General features: G+C 47.7%; 1 protein-coding gene across 1 annotated transcript in view; it reads right to left on the minus strand.

Annotated features, from left to right (window-relative positions):
- dok6 (docking protein 6) overlaps positions 1-25,154 on the minus strand; it is a 684,792-nt gene that overhangs the window by 347,147 nt on the left and 312,491 nt on the right. The window contains exon 2 of the mRNA XM_070872699.1: positions 17,055-17,162. Within this exon, the coding sequence (XP_070728800.1) occupies positions 17,055-17,162 (108 nt within the window). The remainder of the gene's footprint in view (positions 1-17,054; positions 17,163-25,154) is intronic.

The following is a 25,154-nucleotide window of genomic DNA, read 5'->3' on the forward strand; positions in this document are numbered from 1 at the left end:
TATTATCACTAACCAGGATGTCTGGCAAGCCATGGGTTGCAAAGATCACATGTAGGCTTTCCACGGTGGTGGATGACGTGCATGAATTCAGAATGATGCACTCGATCCATTTCGAGTACGCATCTACCACAATAAGGAACATCTTACCTATGAACGGGCCCGCGTAGTCAACATGAATGCGTGACCATGGCCTGGTGGGCCAGGGCCACGGGCTGAGCAGGGCCTCCCTGGGGGCATTACCCAGCTGGGCACACGTCGTGCACCTGCAAACACAGTGTTTCAGGTCTGAATCAATTCCAGACCACCAAACGTGTGACCGGGCAATGGCCTTCATCAGCACAATGCCTGGATGCTTGCTGTGGAGTTCCCTGATGAATGCCTCCCTGCCCTTCTGGGGCATAACTACCCGGCTGCCCCATAGTAGGCAGTCGGCTTGGATGGAGAGCTCATCCATCAGTCTGTGGAACGGTCTGACCTCCTCAGGGCATGCTCCGTGAGCGGGTGCCCAATCCCCAGTCAGGACACATTTCTTAATCAGGGATAAGAGGGGATCTCTGTTTGTCCAGATTTTGATCTGGTGGGCTGTGGTGGGGGAGCCTGCGCTGTCAAAGGCATCGACAGCCATGACCATCTCGCCGCTTTGCTCCGCTGCCCCCTCAGTGGTGGCCAGTAGAAGCCTGCTGAGCGCGTCATCGCAATTTTCAGCGCCGGGCTGGTGCCGGATGGAGTGGTCATAAGCAGCCAGCGTGCGAGCCCACCGCTGTATGCGAGCTGATGCGTTGGCATTAACAGCCTTGCTATCTGACAACAGGGATGTTAATAGCTTGTGGTCCATCTCTAATTCAAACTTCCTACCAAATATGTACTGATGCATTTTTTTTACACCGTAGACACATGCAAGCACTTCCTTCTCGACCAGGCCATATCCCCGTTCTGCTTGAGAGCGCGACCTGGAGGCATAAGCCACAGGTTGTAGTTGACCCTCAGCATTGCCCTGCTGCAACACGCACCCAACCCCATAGGATGATGCATCACATGTCAGAACCAATTTTTTGCAGGGGTCGTACAGAGTCAACAACTTGTTTGAACAAAGTAGGTTTTGCGCCCGATCAAAACCCGTTCCTGACAGTCCCCCCAAAACCAATCGCAACCCTTTCGCAGGAGCGCGTGTAGCGGCTCCAACAACGTGCTCAAGTTCGGCAGAAAGTTCACGAAATAGTTCAACAGTCCCAGGAATGAACGCAACTCCGATGTGTTGCCGGGTCTGGCTGCTCGTCGAATCGCCTCTATTTTGGATTTGGTGGGCCGACTCCCATCTGCAGCAACCCTCCTGCCCAGAAACTCAACCTCAGGAGCTAAGAACAAACATTTAGACTTCTTGAGTCGCAGGCCTACCCGGTCCAGACGGCGTAGCACCTCCTCCAGTTGTGGAGGTGTTCCTCGGTGTCCCGACCCGTGATGAGGATGTCGTCCTGGAATACGATTGTTCCAGGAATGAATTTAAGCAGGCTTTCCATGTTTCGTTGATAAATCGCGGCCGCTGATTGAATGCCAAACGGACACCTGTTTATAAGCGAACAGTCCCTTGTGCGTGGTGATGGTGGTCAATAGTTTAGATTCGTTGGCCAGTTCCTGGATCATATAGGCTGAAGTGAGGTCCAACTTGGTGAACAGCTTGCCACCTGCCAGCGTGGCGAAAAAGTCCTCTGCTCTCGGGAGCAGGTGTTGATCTTACAGAGCACCCGATTGATGGTGGCCTTGTAGTCGCCACAGATCGTGACAAAGCCATCCGCTTTTAGTACGGGAACGATGGGGCTCGCCCAGTCACTGAATTCAACAGGCCAGATGATGCCCTCTCTCACCAGCCGGTCCAGTTCGCTCTCGATCTTTTCCCGCATCACATACGGCACGGCCCTGGCTTTGTGGTGCACTGGCCTGGCGTCCGGGGTGATGTGTATCACTACTTTAGTGCCTTTGAAAGTCCCGGCGCCAGGTTGGAATAGTGAATCGAATTGTTGTAGGACTTGTGAGCACGAACTTCGCTCCACAGATGACATTGCGTGAACATCCCCCATTTCCAGTTCATCTCGGCTAGCCAGATCCTCCCCAACACTAACCCATTGTGTGTGACAACCAACAGTGCACTGCCTAGCACCGGGCTGATTTATTTCGTGTAAGTCCGTAATTGTGTGTCAACACGTGCTAATCAGGGTCTGCTGGCTTTAAGTGGCCATAACTTCTCAAATTGCTGAACGCCCATGAGTGACTGGCTGGCCCCAGTGTCCAGCTCCATGCGCACAGGGATACTGTTTAATAAAACCCTCATCATCATTGGTGGCGTTTTGGTGTATGAACTGTGAATATTCGCCACATGGACCCGCTGCACCTCGGCATCCATCGATTTGCCCCAAAGGTCATTCTACCTCAAAGAACCCTCTTCTGGTCCATCCGCTTCATATATTAGTCTGGTTGCAGGCTTCCTGCACATTCGAGCTAAGTGGCCACTGAGATTGCAGGTCCTGCAGGCAAACTGTTGAAATTTGCAAGATCTAGCTGAGTGTTTTCCCCCACACCTCCAGCATGAGTTAAAATTTCCATTGTTGGGAACAAAAGGACTATGGCCAGGCATTCCGCGCTGACTGTCCCTTTGACTGCTCTTAAGTACCTTATTAGGGGTGTCAATGGCCCCATCCCACTGTGATGGCATGAATGACCGTTCAGCCTGCCATTGTCTCTGTTGAAGTCCTGCTCTGGAGTCTATTGCTTTGGACTGCCCCTGCCTGCCTGCGGTGCTCTGAGTCGCATCGATGATGTTAACTCCCTGATCCATCGCCGCGTTAGAGGCAGAATTTCGCACATATATTATTTTTGCCCCTTCCTCCTCCGCTATGAAATTTTGAGCCATCAACACTGCCGCTTCCAAGGTCAAATCCTTGATCTCAATTAATTTGTGGAAAATTCCCGTATGACCGATGCCCTCGATAAAGAAGTCCCTTAGCATCTCCCCCTGCAGGCGCCTGTGAACTTAGAGGCTGGCCAAACGCCGGAGGTCCGCTACGAAGTCCGGTATGCTCTGTCCTTCATGACTTCGGTGGGTGTAGAATCTGTGTCAGGCCATATGTATGCTACTCGCCGGTTTGAGGTGTTCCCCGATCAATTTGCGAAGTTCTTCAAAGGTTTTGTCCGCCGGCTTTTCAGGTGCTAGTAAGTCCTTCATGAGCGCGTAAGTCTTTGGTCCGCAGCTGGTCAAAAGATGAGCCCTTCGCTTGTCGGCCGCTGCATCCCCCAGCCATTCTTTCGTAATGAAGCTTTGCTGAAGCCTCTCAACAAAATCGTCCCAGCCTTCCCCAACACAGTACCATTCCTCTGTGCTACCGGTGGCCATTCTCGTGGGTCATGAATTCCCGTTTCTCGTCACCAATGTAAAGTCCTTACTCTACAGTATGAAACCACACAAGGCACATTCTGGGGATAAGGTCACTCTGTGATCTGAACTCTTTATTCACAGGACTCCAAAGACAGTGACCCTGCGTGGGACCTCCCTTTTTATACCTGAGTGATCAGGTAAGGAGTGTCTCCCACAAGTTCACCCCTTGTGGTCAAGGTGTGCATCTAGGTTGAGTGTATACAGTAATACAGTGGTGTTACATTGTGGTTACATACATGACAAGGACCATTCTCTTTGGAACAGAGAAGGTTAAGAGGAGACCTGATAGAGGTTTTCAAGATGATGAGAGGCTTTGATAGAGTAGATAGAAAAAAACTATTCCCTATGGCAAGTGGGTCAATAACCAGAAGCGATAGATTTAAAATCATTGGCAAAAGACCTAGCGAGCAGATGAGGGGAATTTTTTTCACTGAGAGATCTGGAACACTGTACCTGAAAAGGTGGTGGGAGCTGATTCCATCAATACTTTTAAAAGGGAGTTGGACAGGTACTTGTGGATGAGGAACTTACAGGGTTACGGTAAAAAGCGGGGGTGAGGGACTGAGCACGACTGCTCTTTCAAAGAGCCAGCACAGGCACGACGGGCCGAATGGCCTCCTTCTGTGCTGTAAGTTTCTATGATTCTTTTATTCCAACATCGCAGCCTCGCTCGGCGAGACCCTATGTCCTCCTGGTCTCCCTGGACCTTGTACCAATTGGTGGCACATAAGTGATCTGCTCACAGGTTTTCACCACTGGTGCTCTCAACTAGTCACTAGGAGGCAAATGAGTGTGGCTGGGAAGCAATCTTGCTTGGGACATTTCCGTTCCTACACTCAAGTGCCTGACCACCACATAGAAACATAGAAACTAGGTGCAGGAGTAGGCCATTCGGCCCTTTGAGCCTCCACCACTATTCAATAATATCATGGCTGATCATGCACCTCAGTACCCATTTCCTGCTTTCTCTCCATACCCCTTGATCCCTTTAGCTGTAAGGGCCATATCTAATTCCCACTTGAATATATCCAATGAACTGACATCAACAACTCTCTGCGGTAGAGAATTCCACAGGTTAACAACTCTCTGAGTGAAGAAGTTTATCCTCATCTCGGTCCTAAATGGCTTACCCCTTATACTTAGACTGTGTCCCCTGGTTCTGGACTTCCCCAACATCGGGAACATTCTTCCCGCATCTAACCTGTCCAGTCTTGTCAGAATTTTATATGTTTCTATGAAATCCCCTCTCATCCTTCTAAACTCCAGTGAATACAGGCCCAGTCGATCCAGTCTCTCCTCATATGTCAGTCCTGCCATCCCGGGAGTCAGTTTGGTGAACCTTCGCTGCACTCCCTCCATAGCAAGAATGTCCTTCCTCAGATTAGGAGACCAAAACTGAACACAATATTCTTGGTGAGGCCTCACTAAGGCCCTGTACAATTGCAGTAAGACCACCCTGCTCCTATACTCAAATCCCCTAGCTATGAAGACCAACATGCCATTTGCCTTCTTCACCGCCTGCTGTACCTGCATGCCAACTTTCAATGACTGATGTACCATGACACCCAGGTCTCGTTGCACCTCCCCTTTTCCTAATCTGCCGCCATTCAGATAATATTCTACCTTCCTGTTTTTGCCACCAAAGTGGATAACCTCACATTTATCCACATTATACTGCATCTGCCATGCATTTGCCCACTCACCTAACCTGTCCAAGTCACCCTGCAGCCTCTTAGCATCCTCCTCACAGCTCTCACCGCCACCCAGCTTAGTGTCATCTGCAAACTTGGAGATATTACACTCAATTCCTTCATCTAAATCATTGATGTATATTGTAAATAGCTGGGGTCCCAGCACTGAGCCCTGCGGCACCCCACGAGTCACTGCCTGCCATTCTGAAAAGGACCCATTAATCCTGACTCTCTGCTTCCTGTCTGCTAACCAGTTCTCTATCCACATCAGTACATTACCCCCAATACCATGTGCTTTCATTTTGCACACCAACCTCTTGTGTGGGACCTTGTCAAAAGTCTTTTGAAAGTCCAAATACACCACATCCACTGGTTCTCCCTTGTCCACTCTACTAGTTACATCCTCAAAAAATTCTCCAAGATTTGTCAAGCATGATTTCCCTTTCATAAATCCATACTGACTTGGACCGATCCTGTCACTGCTTTCAAAATGCGCTGCTATTTCATCTTTAATAATTGATTCCAACATTTTCCCCACCACTGATGTCAGGCTAACCGGTCTATAATTGCCCCTTTTCTCTCTCTCTCTCCTTTTTAAAAAAGCTACCCTCCAGTCCATAGGAACTGATCTAGAATCGATAGACTGTTGGAAAATGATCACCAATGCATCCACTATTTCTAGGGCTACTACCTTAAGTACTTTGGGATGCAGACTATCAGGCCCCGGGGATTTATCGGCCTTCAATCCCATCAATTTCCCCAACACAATTTCCCACCTAATAAGGATTTCCTTCAGTTCCTCCTTCTCACTAGACCCTCGGTCCCCTAGTATTTCTGGAAGGTTATTTGTGTCTTCCTTCATGAAGACAGAGCCAAAGTATTTGTTCAATTGGTCTGCAATAGCATCTCGTAATAGCAGCACCACTTTATTTAGTGTCATGGGAGAAAATCATGGCCATCCCTTCTCCCACCCCTCCACCCCACTACTGTGCTGCAGCAAATTAATGCCCAGGGATGGTTTTGTGTTATTTATCCTCGTTATTCTAACAAACTCAAAGTCCGACAGAAATAGCACAAAAAGATAAAAAGCTCTTCAAGTTAAAATAAAATGTTATAACACAGTCTGAATCCATAAGTGGCCGTGAGGAATATTCAGGAGTAAAACAGCAGCTGCTCACTCATTTTCCTCTAATGGAAATTCCTTATTCTTTGCCATGGTCTCGACGTTAGATTGCAATTCTGTACGCAACACAAACGTCTATTGGTTGTCAGCTGTGGGTAGCACACTCGCCTCTGAGTCAGATGCCTTTTGGATGAGACATTAAACCCAGGCTCCTTCTGCTCTCTCAGGTGGACGTAAAAGATTCCATGGCACTTCATTGACTATAAAGCACTTTGAGACGTCCGATGGTCGTGAAAGGCACTATATAAATCCATGTCTGTCTGTCTGTCTGTCTGTCTTTCTTTCTTTCTAAGGTAGCTCTAAAGAGAAGCTTACTCCAAGGATAAGTGCTGTGATGGCTAATTACTCGCACTAAATATGTGACTCGCCCCATCCCTATAATCACCATCAGCCCTCCTCTTATTAAGTAAAAGTGTGGCATGGACACTTTGGTGATATAAGCCGACAAGATTCTCTCAGACCGTGGTTCCTTTCAACTAACAGTATCTGTGAGCTTCATTTTCAAACCGATCCCGATCAGCCTTTTTGCTCTTTGTTGAGATGCCAGTGAGTACTTGCAATGTTTCAGTGAAAAACTCATCAGAATCAGAACAAAATCAAATGAGCTCCCGATCGGTCAGAAAAAGGGCAGCACTCCATTGACACCAATCAAAGCTATCTGCTCCTTGTAATGATTTTTTATCCAATCTAAACTTTGGCCATTTGTAATATGGTTTGTTAGCCTGGGGTAGAAAAAGAGACATTAAAAAAAAAGTATCAGTCATCCTGCAATTAGTCTTAGCAATAATGATTGCTCAGGTCCAATTAGAAACCAACAGTTTTGGTGTTTTTGAGGAGTTATTATGCAAATTTGAAGTACTTGTGGAGCACATCGGGACTAATTGTGATAATGTGCAAATTTATGGGAAGAACAGAGCGGTGTCGCACAATGTTGCACCATCAATCCTATCTGTAATTTACCTTGAACTAGATTGATTGAGAAAAGAGCCCATGAAATTGTGCGAATTCACTGCATGTAAAGTCTTGCTCAATGAGAGCACAGATCAGAGAATTGAGTGCAGACGTCTGCTTGCATGATGTGCAGTGCTCCTGGTTTTCTGGCGTTTAATTAGAAGAGTCAGTGCTGGAGATAACTGATCCAGAAAGATAAGCCGAGATACACTGAAACTATGTTGTAAACGAAAAGTGATTTCCAACAAATGTGTGAACACAGAAATGGAGTCTGCCATTCACAGAAAGCTCAGGCTGATTGACAACCAAGGGTAAGAGGCAATAGGTATTAAACAGGACATTGCTGCACATGAATCAGTTTGTAGGAACTAGCTGGTGCAGTATAAATGTTATTTCTGAGTGGTACCAGCTATAATTAGGTTATAATGATAGAGCAGGGGGCAGATTTTAACTGCTTCCATCGGATATTCCTTTCCATTGACTGCTGTGGGCGAGAACAGTTAAAAGTGATGCGCAGATGTGAGCAGGTCAGGCGTTTTAACCAGCCCAGGCAGGGCTTTGCTTTGGCACAAGTTAGCATGCACTGAAAGGATGGTTAGGAACCTGCTGTGGACTCTCAGTGGCCCAGCAGATTGAGGCAATGAGTAGCGAAGCCATACAGACTAAGAAGATCCCCAGTCGGCACGCAGTTAGCTGACCTCAATGCGGGGGGTGGTGAGAGAGGCATTACAATTAGCCTCAGAGCACGGGGTCATGGAGGAGAACCTGTGGACAGTAGGCCCTGGTAGAAGTAGGCCCTCTTTGGCAGTAGGACAAAGACAGGACTGGATTCGATCGCACAATTTTGCAACATGTGCTCGCGGAGGGTTTCCTCCGTGCGCACAAGTGGAAGGTTTAACCTCTGTCCTCTTGCCAAGTTCTTGGCCAAAGAGTGGGCACGGGAATGGAAGGGCACTGGGGGTGGCTTCCTGTTGTCTTCGTTGCTGGTGAAAACGAATTAAAAGACTTTATAACAATGGCAGGCATTTATCCCATTTCCCCAGAGATTCCGGGATGTATTGTGAAAAGAAATGACAGACAATCAGGAGAAAGCAGCAGAAATTCACCCCCATAAATCTTTACAGCACAGAAGAGGCAATTAGGTCCATTGCGCCAGTGACAACTCTCTAAAAGAGCCGCATCCTTCATCTCAATCCACTATCCTTATCCCGGCTCCTTCAAAATGTTTACATTTCACATTCGCATCTCTTAAAACCTAGTATGGATTCTACTTCCACCACTGTTTCTGATTGGGCATTGCAAATCTTAATCACCCTCTGTGTAAAAAAAGAAAATGTTCCTAACTGCTCCCTTTGTTCTTTGCTGATGTTTTTACATTTATCCTTTGCTAATTACTGGCTCCTCAATCGGTGGAAATTTTGAACACAGATGTGAGTTTAGAAAGAAATTGGCCTAGAAATTCGATTGCGTCTGAAAATGGGCGCGCAAGGGGTGCGGCACGCACGGCACGTGGCTGCCGGGACTCCGTGAAATTGGTGCTGCCAACTAATTATAACATGTCAGGTGCGCAGCCATCACTACCCACACTATTCATTGATCACGTGTCTGTGTGCGGGGAGGGGAGGAATCGAGCTTGAATGAAGCCACTTAAAGGCAGCCTGCAACTCTTAAAGGGGGGAGGGCAATTTGGCTGCAGAGAGCAGGAGAACATTTTCAAAGGGATAAAGTGGCTAGAAGAGGTACAGAGATGGCACCCAGATTCTCGAATATAGCTCTGGTACAGGTGGTGAACAGGAGAAGCGAGATTCTGTTCACTCCAGGGGACAGAAAGCACTCTTGGAAATGACTATGTTGCCAATGGGATGAGACCACTGAGGAGATCAATGGCATGAGCTTAGCTCAGGATATGGCTCCTCTGTTTCCATTCGTACTTCTATCTGATCCTACACACTCTGCATCATCAACTTCAGCGGCCTTCACCAGCCACATCTCTGCTCTCCCTTCGCATGAAAAGCTAAATCTTGTCCCTCTTTTTCATTTCAGGTGCTACCCTGTACCACTTGAGGAAGAGGAGGCTAACCCGCTAATGGGGCAGCATCACTCGATCTGACCCGGAACAAGCATCATCATCATCATCATCATAGGCAGTCCCCCAGAATCGAGGAAGACTTGCTTCCACTCCTGAAGTGAGTTCTTTGGTGGCTGAACAGTCCAATACGAGAGCAACAGACTCTGTCACAGGTAGGACAAACAATCATTGAGGGAAGGGATGGGTGAAACTGGTTTGCCGCACGCTCCTTCTGTTGCCTGCGCTTGACCTCTGCATGCTCTCGGCGTTCAGACTCGAAGTGCTCAATGCCCTCCTGGATGCACTTTCTCAACTTAGGGCGGTCTTTGGCCAGGGACTCCCAGGTATCAGTAGTGATATCGCACTTTATCAGGGAGGCTTTGAGGGTGTCAATGTAATGTTTCTGCTGCCCACCTTTGGCTCATTTGCCGTGAAGGAGCTCCACATAGAGCACTTGCTTTGGGAGTCTCATATCTGGTATGCGAACTATGTGTCCTGCCCAGCGAAGCTGATCAAGTGTGGTCAGCGCTTCAATGCTGGGAATATTAGCCTGGACGAGGACCCAGGGGATTTGCAGGATCTTGCGGAGACATCGTTGGTGATATATCTCCAGCGACTTGAGGTGTCTTCTGTACATCGTCCATGCCTCTGAGCCATACAGGAGGGCGGGTATTACTGTAACCCTGTAGACCATAAGCTTGGTGGTAGATTTGAGGGCCTGGTCTTCGAACACTCTTCTCCTCAGGCGGCCGAAGGCTGCACTGGCGCACTGGTGTTGAATCTCCGCATCAATGTCAGCCTTTGTTGACAAGAAGCTCCCGAGATATGGGAAGTGGTCCACGTTGTCGAGGGCCGCACCGTGGATCTTGATGACTGGAGGGCAGTGCTGTGTGTCGAGGACAGGCTGGTGGAGGACCTTTGTCTTATGGATGTTTAGCGTAAGGCCCATGCTTTCATATGCCTCAGTAAATACATTGATTATATCCTGGATTTCAGCCTCAGAATGTGCGCAGACGCAGGCGTCCTCTGCATACTGTAGCTCAACGACAGAGGTTGGGGTGGTCTTGGACCTGGCCTGGAGGCGGCGAAGGTTGAACAGGTCCCCCCTGGTTCTGTAGTTTAGTTCCACTCCAGCGGGGAGCTTGTTAACTGTGAAGTGGAGCATGGCAGCGAGGAAGATTGAGAAGAGGGTTGGAGCGATGACGCAGCCCTGTTTGACCCAGGTCCGGACGTGGATTGGGTCTGTAATGGATCCGTTGTTAAGGATCACGGCCTGCATGTCGTCGTGGAGCAGGCGGAGGATGGTGACAAACTTTTGGGGGCATCCAAAACGGAGGAGGACGCTCCATAGACCCTCGCGGTTGACAGTGTCAAAGGCCTTTGTAAGGTCGAAGAAGGCCATGTATAAGGGCTGGTGCTGCTCCCTACATTTTTCCTGCAGCCGTCGCCCTGCAAAGATCATGTCTGTTGTGCCCCATGGGGGCGAAATCCACACTGTGACTCCAAGAGGAGCTCCTCGACCAAAGGGAGAAGACGGTTGAGGAAAACTCTAGCGACAACTTTCCCAGTGTCTGATAGCAGGGAGATTCCTCTGTAGTTGCCGCAGACGGACTTTCCTCTTTTTTAAAGATGTTCACAATCATTGCATCTCTGAGATCTCCCGGCATGCACTCCTCCCTCCAGATGTGAGAGATCAGTGCCAACAACGCCTCTCCACCATACTTTAGCGCCTCAGCAGGGATTCCATACGCTCCCGTAGCCTTGTTGTTCTTCAGCTGTTTTATGGCTTTTCCTACCTCGTGCAACGTTGGAGTTTCACTGAGGTGGTAGCGGGTAGCATGCTGCGGGATGGAGTCGAGAACACTCGAGTCAAAGGCAGAGTCTTGATTGAAGAGATCTTCGAAGTGCTCCTTCCAGTGGGCCCTGACTGTCTCGGTGTCCTTGATGAGTGTTTTCCCGTTCTTGGCCAGCAGTGGGGTGGGGCCTTGGGAGTTTGGACCGTAGGTGGTCTTGACTGCGATGAAGAATCCTCGCATATCGTGGCTGTCGGCAGTTGTTGTACCTCCTGTGCTTTCTCCATCCACCAACTAATTGGGTTGTTGCTTGAGGCTCAGAAATGCTCTGCGTTTGCGATCTATTAGTTCTTGGATCTCCTGATCATTTTCATCAAACCAGTCCTGGTTGATTCTATTGAGTGACCAAGTGTCTCTTCACAGGCACTGGTTATGGAGGCCTGGAGGACAAACCAAGCGCTGTGGGCATTCAGCATCTCAGGGTCATCAAGGCATGCCAGGTTAGCTGTGAGGCGCTGGCTGTATAGGGTTCTCTTAGCTGGGTCTTTAAGTGCCCCGGCATTGACTTTTTTGCGGCACTGCTTCTGCTGTCCTCTCTGCTTTGGGGCTATGTTAATGTCGATGATGGATCGGATTAGGCGGTAGTCCGTCCAGCGGTCGTCAGCTCCTGTCATGGCGCGGGTGATGCGCACATCCTTGCGATCCCTGGCTTGGACGATGACAGTCAAGCAGGTGCCAGTGTTTGGAGCGAGGGTGTTGCCACGATGCCTTGGATTTGTCCCTCTGGCGGAACAGTGTGTTGGTGATGAGGAGTTTGTGTTCTTGACATTTTGTCAGGAGTAGGGTATCGCTGGAGTTGGCTTTCTCTACCCCATCTCTGCCAATCACGCCTCCCCAGGGGGCTGTGTCTTTGCTGACCCTGGCGTTGAAGTCACCTCGGAGGATCAATTTGTCGCCCATGGGGACACGGGACAAGGATGTCTCGAGGTTGGAATAAAAACCCTCTTTGATCTCATCCGTTGCATCGAGTGTTGGGGTATACACACGGATGGCTGTGGCGCATTGGTTCCGGGATAGGGTGAGTCAGAGAGTTATGAGGCATTCGTTAACCCCACACGGGGAGTCTTTGAGGCGGTCGACCAGCTCATTTTTGATGGCGAAGCCGACTCCGTGAAGGCGGTGTTCTTCCATGGTTTTCCTTTCCAGAAAAAGGTGTAACCTCCATCTTGTTCCTTGAGCTGGCCTTCCCCTGCCCGCTGGGTCTCGCTTAGGGCGGCGATGTCGATGTCAAAGCATCTAAGTTCCCGGGCGACTATGGCAGTGCAGCGTTCCGGCCTGTCGCTGCTGGGGTTGTCCATGAGGGTCCTGAAGTTCTAGGTCCCGAACTTCATGTTAATGAAGTGGACGATGCCTGTGTGTGAGTTCTTTTAACGTGGGGTGGCCGCTGCATACCGGCTGCCACATGGGCTTAGCTGAGCAAGGTCTTGGTCCAGAGGCAAGGGGGTCCAAAACGACTGGAAACCAGGCACTGCTGTATAAGCCTAATTGCCTACGGCGAGATGTTGGCCGCAGGCTCGGCGCCGAGTAGCGCCTTTGATGGTAGGTAGCCCGAGGCTTGGTTGGGGGCAGGCATTAGGAAGACTGGAGTTATGAGGGATGTTTTAAAAGTTTCTTCCAAAGTTTTCCAAAGTTATTTAAAAGTTTCTCCGGAGGCTTCAAAAGAAAAATTCTCCAAGTTGTTTAAAAATTTTCCCAAATTGTTTAAAAAGTTTCTCAAGTTGATTGAAAGTTTAAAAATAGATTAAAAGTTAATTAAAAGTTGAGTAAAAGTCTAAAATGTAAGTCAGTAGTCTACAGCCCAGTCAGTGTTCACCGCTAACGACTTAAAGCAGGTACAGCCTGTCGTTGGGCCGGCCGGCTGGCTGAAGAGACCCGGAGTGCGAGGCTGGGCCAGGCCCTCTGGCCGAAGGGACTTGGAGTGCGAGGCTGGGTCAGACCGGCTGGCTAAAGGGACCCAGAGTGCGTCGTTGGGCCAGGCTGGCTGGACGAAGGGACCTGGAGTGCATCGTTGGGGGTCAGGCCCTCTGGCCGAAGGTAACTGGAGTGGGTCGTTGGGCCGGGCCAGCTGGCCAAAGGGACCCAGAGTGCATTGTTGGGCCGGGCCGGCTGGCCGACGAGCTTTTCTACCAGCTACCAAGCTGCCTCCTATGAGCATTGTGCTGTGAATACACTCTAGAAGCCTTTTCGGTTTAGCTATAGCGTCACAGCATTGGCCATGAACCATTTTGAGATTGATGCACTAAACAAGCACCGTCTCAGAGACTGGCGCCATGTGCACTTTAGAGATTAGGTCAGAGGAGGGAATTTTCACAATCATGAACCACAAGTGCACAGGAGCTAGGGCAGCGAAACAGGACAACATAGGGGCCAGGTTACCGGAAGGCAAGATCACATACTAATTCTGCTTCAGAGGAATACTTGCATTGGAGGCAATTCAGAGAAGGTTCACGAGGTTGATTCCTGAGATGAAGGGGTTGTCTTATGAAGAAAGTTTGAGCAGGTTGGGCCTATACTCATTGGAGTTTAGAAGACTGAGAGGTGATCTTATTGAAACGTATATGATTCTTAGGGGGCTCAAAAGGGTAGATGCAGAGAGGATATTCACCCTCGTGGGGGAATCTAGAACTAGGGGGCATAGTTTCAGAATAAGGGGTCGCCAATTTAAAATGGAAATGAGGAAGAATTTCTGCTCTCTGAGGGCATAAATCTGTGGAATTCTCTACCCCAGAGAGCTGTGGAGGCTGGGTCGTTGAATATATTTAAGGTGGAGATAGACAGATTTCTGAACGATAAAGTAGTCAAAGGTTATTGGGAGTGGGCAGGGAATGGAGTTGAGTCCATGATCAGATCAACCATGATCTTATTGAATGGCGGAGCAGGCTTGGGGGCCAGATGGCCCAATCCTGCTCCTATTTCTTATGTTCTTATGTACTTGTGAATCAGAGGCTGACTCCGAGGGCACAGGCTATCAAAGAAGGTTGATGTTCTCCACCAGGGAATGCGAGGTATACTGGGCAACCTGCCAATGAGCGAGTGCACAATAGCTCAGAACATGCTGGAGTCTAGTTCTACTTTGTGTTGTGGCTGCGCGCAGAGTAGGGTCTGTCAATGGCACCCACCATGATGGAGCCTCTGCTGACAGCCCTAACAGCTTCCATGGCAGCTAACACTGGCTCTGGGGGCGAGTGCTGACAGGGGCTTCCAGAGCGTCACATCACTCCTGCACTCTGCTCTCGTGCAGAGCCGTACAGGTGCTGAGGCACAGTCCCAGGGGAATGGCCTTGTTGCCCCAGTAAAACAGGCACAGAGTAATCCAATTTTTAAACTACTAACTTTTGGTGACTGACCAGCATTTTAGAAATCTCCAGTAAGCCCACTCAAAACCCGACTATCTGGTCCAACACCTACATTCTCGAGAGTTTAGAAGAATGAGAGGTGATCTCATTGAAACGTATCAAATTCTGAGAGGGTTTGACAGAATAAATGCTGAGAGGATGTTTCCCCTGGCTGGGGAGTCTAGAACCAGTGGTCACAGTCTCAGATTAAGGGGTCGGCCATTTAGGACTGAGATGAGGAGAAACTTCTTCACTCAGAGGGTGATGAATCTTTGGAATTCTCTACCCCAGTGGGCTATGGATATTCAGTCATTGAGTATATTCAAGACAGAGATCGATAGATTTTTGGATATTAAGGAGGGAATCAAGGCATATGGGAATAGTGCACGAAAGTGGAGTTGAGATAGAAGTTCAGCCATGATCTTATTGAATGGCAGAGCAGGCTCAAGGGGCCGTTTGACCTACTCCTGCTCCTAATTCTTATCTTCTATTGTTCTAATACTGGACAGTGGTATTGCTAGATGGAATGCATCACATTTAGGGTTAGCATACTGTAGTATTGTTAGTTTGAGACAAAAATAATTGGATTAGGTTCAAATCATGTAGAGTTCCCCTCCTCTCTGCCCCGCAGCCCAAAAAAATCTGTAGACAGATTTAAACTACTGACGTTGCTGATTCATTTGGTTGAAATTTATTTCTAAAATTTTCTTGTCTCATTCCTATTGAAGAACAGCAGGAAACTTCAAACCAAAGCCAATCTCAACCGATAACAATTAAAGCACATCAAAACTCCAAGGCCGAGAAACTCATTTACGCCTGAAAACCAGTCACATCACCTAAGCCTTTAATATGGCAGGCAGGAAGTGCGCGTTTAAGTGCGCTATCCGCCATATTGTTATAGGTAAAAAAACTAGGCATCTAGTTCCCATGCCTGAAACAGGGTCGGACCGGCTGTGTACAGTAAGCCCAGGCCTAATCTCACACCTTGCACCCTACATAAACTTGACCTCATCCAAAACTCGGCCGCCCGTATCCTAACTTGCACCAAGTTCCGTTTACCCATCGCCCCTGTGCTTACTGACCTACATTGGCACCCAGTCCGACAATGCCTCAATTTTAAAATTCTCATCCCTTTTTTCAAATCCCTCCATGGCCTCGCCCCTCCTTATCTAAGTAACTTCCTCCAGCCCTACAAGCCTTCTAGATCTCTGCGCTCCTCCGATTCTGGCCTCTTATGCATCCTTGATTGTAATCGCTCCACCATTGATGGCCGTGCCTTCAGCTGCCAAGGCCCCAAGCTCTGGAATTCCCTCCCTAAACCTTTGCACCTCTCTAGTTCTCTCTCTCTCTCTCTTCCTTCAAAATGGTCTTTAAAATCTACCTCTTTGTCCAAGCTTCTGGTCGCCCATCCTAATATCTCCTCCAATCTACATGGCTCGGTGTCAAATATTGTTTGATAACGCTCCTGTGAAGCACCTTGTAGAGTAAACCCAGGCCTAACCTCCCACCTTCCACCCTACATAAACTTGACCTCATCCACTACGGTGCAGGCGCTATATAAATGCAAGTCGGTGTTGTTGTAACCGGCGGTCCTTAAAGGAACTGCTACTGGCCGCATTAAAAAGGTAAGCTTGTTATAAATAAAAGCACAAGTGCTCCTCCCGACCCCACATTAAAATAACGTGGCGTTACTTGGCACCTCTCACCCACTCCTGCCTGGCCTCCCTGTCTTCCAAAGATTATTTTCCTTTTTTTCCCTTACAAAAATTATAAGCACTGATTTCCTTGGGTAATTCTTATGCAAATATCTATTCTCGATATTCAGCAAGGATATTATTGCGGTGGCTATTAATGTAATAGCAGACTGCTTTATTCTCACGAGTATTAATTTTAATAACCTCCGGCTGCGAACTACGATTTAAAATTCAAATTTTTTTTAATATACTAAAATTGGATTAAGCTCAATTCATTGCATGAAAACTTTTATTATGTTAATGTAGGAAATTAATTCATAAATTTAACCTCACTGCTAAGATGCAAAATACTTAATTTAATTTAAAGAGTTATCATAAACAGAACTAGTTTTAATTATGTACATGTGATGGAATAATGAAAGCCCAGCCATGCCAAGTCACTTTCAGCTCCCTTTTACCATTTCTCCGGTAATTTATCTTTCATTTCCTCCAAGGTTATTTAAAATTCAGCAGTAAATGGTTACCCGGTGAACAGTGTGCTCCTGCATTTCATTCTTTCAAATAATTGCTTAGAAATTAGGCCGTGAACCATTTGCAAAAACAATAGGGCCAAATGGAAGGTGAATCCATGCATCAATTTAAAATATGTAGGAAAACATGAATCTGGTGTGGTGTTAAAAGCACTAGCACCCAAAGAGAAAATCAATTACTCCAGCCACATGGCCTATGAGACCCCCTTCCCCACCCCGCCCGGAATGATATCTAAGAATATATTGTGCTAAGTAGTTGGATTACAGTTAATGTTAATATTTTCCATCTTGTAAGATTTGGTAGAAAGCCGAGAATATTTACCTTGTGAAAGTTCCGGAAATAGGCTGCCTTTTCATCAGGAAATTTCTCTATCCTTCGCGGGCCTTTGCTGGAGGCCTTCTTAAATACCAACCAACACCGTCTATACATCTGTTAAAAAAGTAAAAATAATGCAAATAAGCCTGATTAGTGCACCATTAAGGTATTAGAATCAGAACATAATGATAATGAAGATGATATTGCCCAGTATTAAATTTTAAATAACAATAAAACCCACAGGCAACTGTACATTTATTATTGTAACATCCGACATCACAAGCCTGGCTTAGACAAAAGCATTTTTACACTTCACATTGCAATAAACAAAACTCTTGATTTCTGTCCCTCTCCTATCGCCTGCACCATTTTCTCCCCTTCTCTCTTGAAGGTGATAACTGTCAGTATGCCCACAGGTTTGTAGAGCTGTTGTATTGTGAGGGGATTAGCCAGTCATGTGATGTTCACAGGACTCAATAAAAACCCAGTCAGTTGGGGCCACGTCATCCATGATGAGGTATGCAGTTGTGAGCCTAGTGGATGAACTGATACTGGGTAGAGTGATTGTTAAACCTTTGTTAGTAAACCAATGAGCTCTTAATAGCAATGTGTTGCTATGAAATATTAAGCAAAGAACACATGATGGTATGCTGGAATACTGTTCAACAGGTACCATCTGCGGCCTTACAGCACCTTGTCCAATTAGCCATTCTACATGTGTCAGACTAGACAGGGAGAGCACTATTTTAACCCTCTAGGATGGGCAAGGGAGAATGAATTCTGAAAAATCTCAAACCCGACCCCAACCCCAAACAGCCTGATTCCATTTTAACCAGGGTGGGCTTGGGTGGGCGGGCAAGTAACCTGCTCTTGAGAGGCAGGTCAGTGATTTAACAATGCTAAGGAGTATGCATGCTTCAGATTTTAGCAGTCTTTTAGAATTAATGGATGAAGGCCAGGGTTCCCAGAGCTCGGGAAACCCGGCAACTGAAGGGATGCATGAACGGCTGGATCCAACAGGTAAATGCCTTTTATAGCACTGCCTGTGGTCCAGGAGGAGCAGGGATGCCTCCTCTCAAGCTTAACTGTGGTGATTTGCATCCCTCCATACGACTGGCTTCCCTCCCCGTACTAACGACCACCCCACCACCCTGCACGATCTCCAGGCCGAACCCTGCCACGATCTCTGACCACACCCCCCGCACCCAAATCTCCATGCTGACATCACCAGCGATCTTGCTCTCCCACCGCCTGCCCATGATCTCTCCCTCCCTCCCTCCTCTCCGTTCCCCAGCTGCTGCCTTGTACCAAAAGCCTTCCTGCCCGACAGCCAGTCTAGGAGACAGAGAAAAAAAATTCAAATGAAGTCTTGCCATTAAACTCAGCAAGATCTCCGCGTTCCCCGTACTGACCTGGTTTCCCGGCCATTCCAAGTCCCCCCTCCCCCACCTTGCCCCCTGCTCCCTCCCCACCTCCCCGAAAATATTGGGGCTCGAGTGTCAGCAGGGCATTTGATCATAGGCGAGATCCCATCCAAATCCAAACCGGTCCTCACATAACATCCATCAACATGCACTTTCCAAAGGGGATGATGGATAGTGATCAGGAGTAGAAACCCTGGCGATTTTTATGCTTCTGGTCATTGGGGCTATTATGTTTGTACTGTACTTATGAATGACTCCATAAGACAATGTGTTGTGCTCAAACTGTAGTGACCTTCGTCCTTTATTCCTAACTCTAGAGTGAGGCAGCCACATAGTGGCTCCCCTTTTATACAGCTCCTGCCACCAAGGCAGGACAGGAAACCCCGGTCTCCACCAGTTGCACCCTCTAGTGGTGCCAGCATGTATATACACAGTGTAAACCTTATTGATAGTACATCAGGTAAACAAGTCTCCATCTTATGCAACTATACAGTGACTACACAGAGAGTATATCTATAGTCTGCACATATAACATCACTCTCCCCCAAATCCTTTGTGCCAATTACCTTTGCACTATGTGCTCTGGCTTAGCTCTCCCCAGTCTTAAGTGCCAATAGCCCTTGCACTTTGGCTGTGCTTTGGCTTGGCTCTCTCGCTGTTAACCCCTAAGTCCTTTTGCCACAACATTGGGTAGTGGTTATCAGTTTGGATGGTTCGATGATGCAGTGGAGGTTCCAGAGGGTTCTGGGTGTGATCCATGTGTGTATCCATGGCTACATACATCCATTTTCCCCCTCCACAGCGAGATCATGCAGCTGGCCGTTACATAAACATACAGGATCAGAAACAATACAAGTACAAAGAAAGGAAGAAAAAAACATTTTTTTTTACAGTTTGTATCATGACACCTTGGTTCAGTGACTTACATTCATTACATTTTACGGTCTTGCGCCAGGATTGGGTAGATTGCATAATTAGTTCAGTCATGGTCAGTACTGAGGTAGCAGTACAGGTATGCGAGGACGCTAGTTCCAGAGTAATCGGACGGGGTCCTAGTTGTCTGATGGCGGCGCTGCGCCCCTGGCTAGCGGGGTGGGCTTGGTTCGCTCACCTTGCCAGGCCTCAGGGCCTTTGCTGTTGCCTAGTGGTGGGCAGAGCCACAGATGTGTGTGGCCTCCCTGTCCTCCTTTGAGGGCTGCAGAATCTTCTGCCTGCTTTCTAATGGTGTTGGAAACCTGGCTGTTCCAGCTCCCATTTGGGGAACTCGTTGGTTCTGACCTTTCACTCCCGGACATGGCCGAGGTAACGATTGGGTCTGGGGGCTGGGCTATCTCCACCCGGGTGGTGGGCAACGGATGCCGACTGTGCGTATTGGAGCCGTTTTCATTTCCGGGTCCGTGGCGAATAGTGCCATCGGGTGTCTGCAGCGTGGGATAGACCTGGGGCAGGGTATCAGGATCAGTGTCTTCCCCCTCCTGAGGTCGCTGGCCTATAACTTTTGGGGACACCTGGGGCAGGGCATCTTTACCCTCCTGAATTTGCTCGCTTGCTACTTTTGTGGACATTCTGTTCCCGACATCTCGCAACATCTTGTTCTTTACATTCTTAATCGGTTCGTTACATTGATTGCCATGCATACAATGTCTCTTTAAGTTCAGCTGGTTGCAAGTCTCCTTTAAGAGAACCCTACCACACCGCTCTGCTCTTTGCTGCAGCAGGGACACCAATTTGCCTCTGTCCTCGAGGTGGACTGCCCTGATCCTTCTCTCCCACGATTCTGTCACAAAAGCTGGAAGAGTGCCTGTGAATTTGATCTTCCTCCCAGGAGTCCTGCCACTTGAGCCAGGAAGGTACTTTTAGGTCGTTCCGGTCTGATCATGATGGACGGTCTGTGCCTCAGGTGCTGCGCTGGTCTGTTCTCTAGTGCCTGGCCTAAGCGGAGGTGAGGTTTTGCTCTGCCTCTGAGCACGAGGGCATCAATTGCTGGAGTGAAGAGGTCTTCCCATTTCCATTGGATTTTCCCCATCCATCTTTTTCCGAGTAGCGTTGGACCATCACCTGCAACAATCCACAGAGGTAACTTGTGCACCACGTCATTATGGATTACACTTACATCCGCACTGCCAAGGACTGGGATCAGCTCCTTGGTGTAGGTACGCAACTTTACCTGTACTGGAACCAGCTCGGGTCGTTTTTCATTCCATAGCCTCTCAAAAGCATCCTGGCTCATCACTGACTGGCTCGCTCCCGTGTCCACTTCCATGAAGACTGGAATGCCTTTTTTCTCGACTTCCATCTTCACTGGAGGGCAATCGGTGGTGCAGGTATACACTCCATACACTTCTTCTTGGGGCTGAGCTGCCTCTGTCCAAATCATCATACTCCCCGCTGGATTCAAAGTCATCTACCGACTCCTCTGCTAGACGGTGAGTCGTATTTCTTTTACACATACGCTGGAGGTGGCCCTTCGTGTTACAGGCTTTGCATACGTACACAGCAAACTGACACAGGTGAGCCCTATGGTTTCCTCCTAAACGCCAGCATGGTGCTACTCGATTAGCACCCCTCGGCAGACTCTGGGTTCTGGAACGCTGAGATCTGTGCTCTCTGCCCTGGGCAGAGCCAGGTTCTACAATCTTGCCTGTGAAAGGCACCATTCTGTGTACAGTACTTGCCGGGTTTGAGTCCACAGGATGAATAATTTGCTTGTCGAGGTCGAGGTCATGAATGCCTAACTGATGCTGATGGCTTTCTGCAGGTTGACTGTGGTGTCGGCAGATAACAGCTTGTGAAGGAGGCCCTCGTGACCAATTCCATAAAACAAAGATGTGTCGCAATGCTTCATTGAGGTGCATGCCAAAATCACACGGTTCTGCAAGTCTCCTGAGGTCGGCTGTAGATTTTGCAATCTCCTGGCACTCAGGTCTGCGGTGAGTGTAGAATCTGTGCCTGGCCGTGAGGATGCTCTCTTTTGGTTTAAGTTGGTCGCGAATTAGTTCAGTCAGCTCATTGTATGTCTTATCCTTGGCCTTCATGGGTGCCAGCAAGTCCCTGATGAGGCGGTAGACCTCGGGCCCACAACTGGCTAGCAGTATAGCCTTGCGCTTCTCCGTCGATGTGTCCGTCTCCCCTGCCAGGTCATTTGCCATGAAATATAGCTCGAGCCTTTCCGTGAAGGCATCCCAATCATCACCCTCTGCGAAGTCTTTTAGTGTGCCAAAGTTAGTCATAATAGCGCGTGAAAGTCCTTATTCTCGTCGCCAGTTATTATGTTTGTACTTTACCTACGAATGAATCCACGAGGCAATGTGTTGTACTCAAACTATATTGACCTTGGTCCTTTATTCCTAACTCCAGAGTGAGGCAGCTGCATGGTGGCTCCCCTTTTATACAGCCCCTGCCACCAGGGCAGGACAGGAAACCCCGGTCTCCACCAGTTGCACCCTCTAGTGGTGCCAGTATGTATATACACAGTGTAAACCTTATTGATAGTACATCTTATGCAACTGTACAGTGACTGCACAGAGCGTATATCTATAGTCTGCATATATAACAGGGGCCAATTTAAGCTCTTTGCTCGAGACAGCCCAAATCAGCTAAAAACAATTCTAAAGTTGAGTTCCAACACTTTAAGGACACTTCTTTGGCTACACTTCTGTACTGTCAATACTGTGTGTCAGAGTTTACTTTCAGAATCACAAGTATTTCCAATATTGGCACAGATCAGGGATCGATTCTGGGGCCTTCTTACATTACACCGGTCATTGGTTCAGCAAGCCACTGGCTAAGCAAATCTATTAACCATGCAGCAATTATAATTGTGCTGCTTATTCAGTTAAAACTATTTCAGAGATTTAATGGACCATTTGGGAAAAGCCTGGTATGCAATCAACCATGGAGGTAGTAATGGCATTTTGGTAACTGATTAAGGGAAGCAGTGAGAGTGGAACACCACAGGGAGTGGTCCTCCTGTTGAATTGCAGTGAAAGCGATGATGTTTAAAACATTGATTGAGATGGGCAGTCGGTCAAGCAGACTGAAATAGCTCCTTTCTAACAAACAAGGTGCGTCCAAACACATGAGGTGGTCTCGGTTTACTGAATACTTCAAGCAATGATAGTTATGAGATTGTGAAGAACGGTATAAATTGGTAGCTACTGTTCCCGCTGGAAGCTGAAATATTGGCAGCTCTGTATTCTTTCACGCTTAACCTTTCTGTCTGACAGTGCTGAATCAATAGCAACCGATCTCTTCTAATGCAGGTTTACTTTTGGCCTTTTTCATCGGTTTAAATGAAAACCCACAGTAACATGATCACTTCCCCACGGGATCCAGAGCCTATCCATTGCAGCTGATGAATATTCAATTATTGCGACTAATAAACAAGTTTCCTGGACACCAAGGAAAGATAAATATCGTGTGTTGCGCAAAATCCTCAACATGTTGTGACAAAAGCTTTAATGCACAACCTGGCATTTCGATAATTGCTTCAGGCTAATATATCTGCTCAGCAATTCTTCTTGATGCTATGCTTGACCTTTAGTTTGATATGTAACGTTAAACTGCCTCAGGAGGTGGCCACCACTTCACATTAATGTGTAATACAATGCAGTCTGGAATAAAAGACTTACAGACGTGTCACCATACCAGGGTGAAACCCTCCAGATCAAGTGTGCTTGACTGATAGCATGCCTAACTCTGAGGAGAAGCTGAGGGCAGTATTGATTTTGTCGAATGCACACGATGGTGATTTAGAGGGAAAAAGAAAACTAGCATCACAAATAACAAAGCAATCCTGCAAGATCCAACCTCACAACATTGATATTCTTTGAAGGTTCGGCATCGCTCAATCTGTCGATCACAGATAACTGAAATACACCCTATACAAAGTAACAAAACCCACTTTACATCAAAGATTAGAAATAATGTTCAATGCTTTTACATTACATAGGATTACATAGGCTTTACGGCACAGAAACAGGCCATTTGGCCCAACCAGGCCATGCCAAAGTTTCTGCTCCACTCGAGCGTCCTCCCGTCTTTCCTCATCTAAATCTATCAGTGTAACCCTCTATTCCCTTCTCCCTCAGATGCTTATCTAGCCTTCCCTTAAATGTATCCATACTATTCGCTTCAACCACTCTCTGTGGTAGCAAGTTCCACATTCTCACCACACTTTGGGTAAAGAAGTTTCTTTTGAATTCCCTACTGGATTTCTTGGTGACTAGCTTATTTTGATGGCCTCTAGTTGTGCTCTTCCACACAAGTGGAAAAAGTCTCTGCAGCCACGCTATCAAAATGTTTCATAATTTGAAAGATCTCTATTAGGTCACCCCTCAGCCTGTTTTCAAGAGAAAAGAAACCCAGCATGCTCATCATTTCCTGATAGGTATATCCTCGCATTTCTGGCATCATCCTTGTAAATTATTTCTGCCCCTCTCCAGTGCCTCTATATTCTTTTTAATAATACGGCGACCAGAACTGTACGCAGTACTCTCAGTGTGGTCTAACCAAGGTTCGATACAGGTGCGTATCACCCCATACAAAGGGGATCACCCTCCTACAAAGGCTATCACCCCCCACCCCCACAGCCCCACCCCTCCCACCCCGTGTACAAAGCAGATCGCACCCTATGGAAAAAGGGGATGTTGGTTTATGATTTTGATAATGCAAATTTTTTTTTTTTTTTTTAAACAGAAAATGTTGGAAATCTGAAATAGAAAAAGACAAGGAAAATGGCCTTGCGGCATGAAGCACTGAGATCCGAAGGAAGATTGGGATCCAAAGGAAGTTCTGGAGGGAGAGTATCGGAAGTGGCACTGGATACCGCTGGCTGCCACTTTGGCTACAGATGAACTGACATTGGGCAGAATTTAGTGTAGCCGGCACCCGCCATTCATTAGACTTGTCCTTGCCCGTTTAATTTCCATGAGCCTTTGCGTGACAAATTTGCGGTAAGTTGGAGATCAAAATGGTGCAGCACCCTCTATAGCATACCGGGGACCTGTGTAAATAGGGCAAGCAACTGCGTATCTTCTTAACCAGTCAGATTGAAGAATTAAGCATTGACCAGCACAGAGTCTGAACCAGGAAGTACAATTTAGAATAGTGAATCCAATGTCAAATCAGGTACAGAAAGCAAAATAAAGAGGGAAAGATAGGGAAATTGCAGTGGGAAAGTAGGAGACCTGCCCTTTTACCTCCTCTCCTCCACCGTGTTTGACAGGACCCTCAACCGTGTCCATCCCATTTCCTGCAATTCTGCTGTCACCTCTCCCACTCCCTCCCAGAAGCACGATAGAGTTCCCTTGTTCTCACCTTCTACCCCACCAATCTCCAAATTTAACAGATCATGCTGCGCCATTTCCGGCACCACCAGCATGATCCCACCACCAAACACATCTTACCTTCCTCTCCCCTTTCAGCATTCCTAAGGGACCATTCCCCTTCACGACACCCTGGTCCACTCTTCAAACACCTACCTCCCATTCCCTTCCCTTCCCTTCCCTTCCAATGGCACCTTCCCGTGCAAGTGCAGGAAATGCAACACCTGCCCTTTCTCCTCCTCCCTTCTTACCATCCAGGGCCCCAAACACATCCTTCCAGGTGAAACAGCGATTTACTTGTGCTTCTAGCAATTTAGTATACTGTATTTGCTGCTCCTGATGCAATCTCCTCGACA

The sequence above is a fragment of the Pristiophorus japonicus genome, chromosome 1, assembly GCF_044704955.1.
Source record: "Pristiophorus japonicus isolate sPriJap1 chromosome 1, sPriJap1.hap1, whole genome shotgun sequence".
NCBI classification, from domain to species: Eukaryota; Metazoa; Chordata; class Chondrichthyes; family Pristiophoridae; genus Pristiophorus; species Pristiophorus japonicus.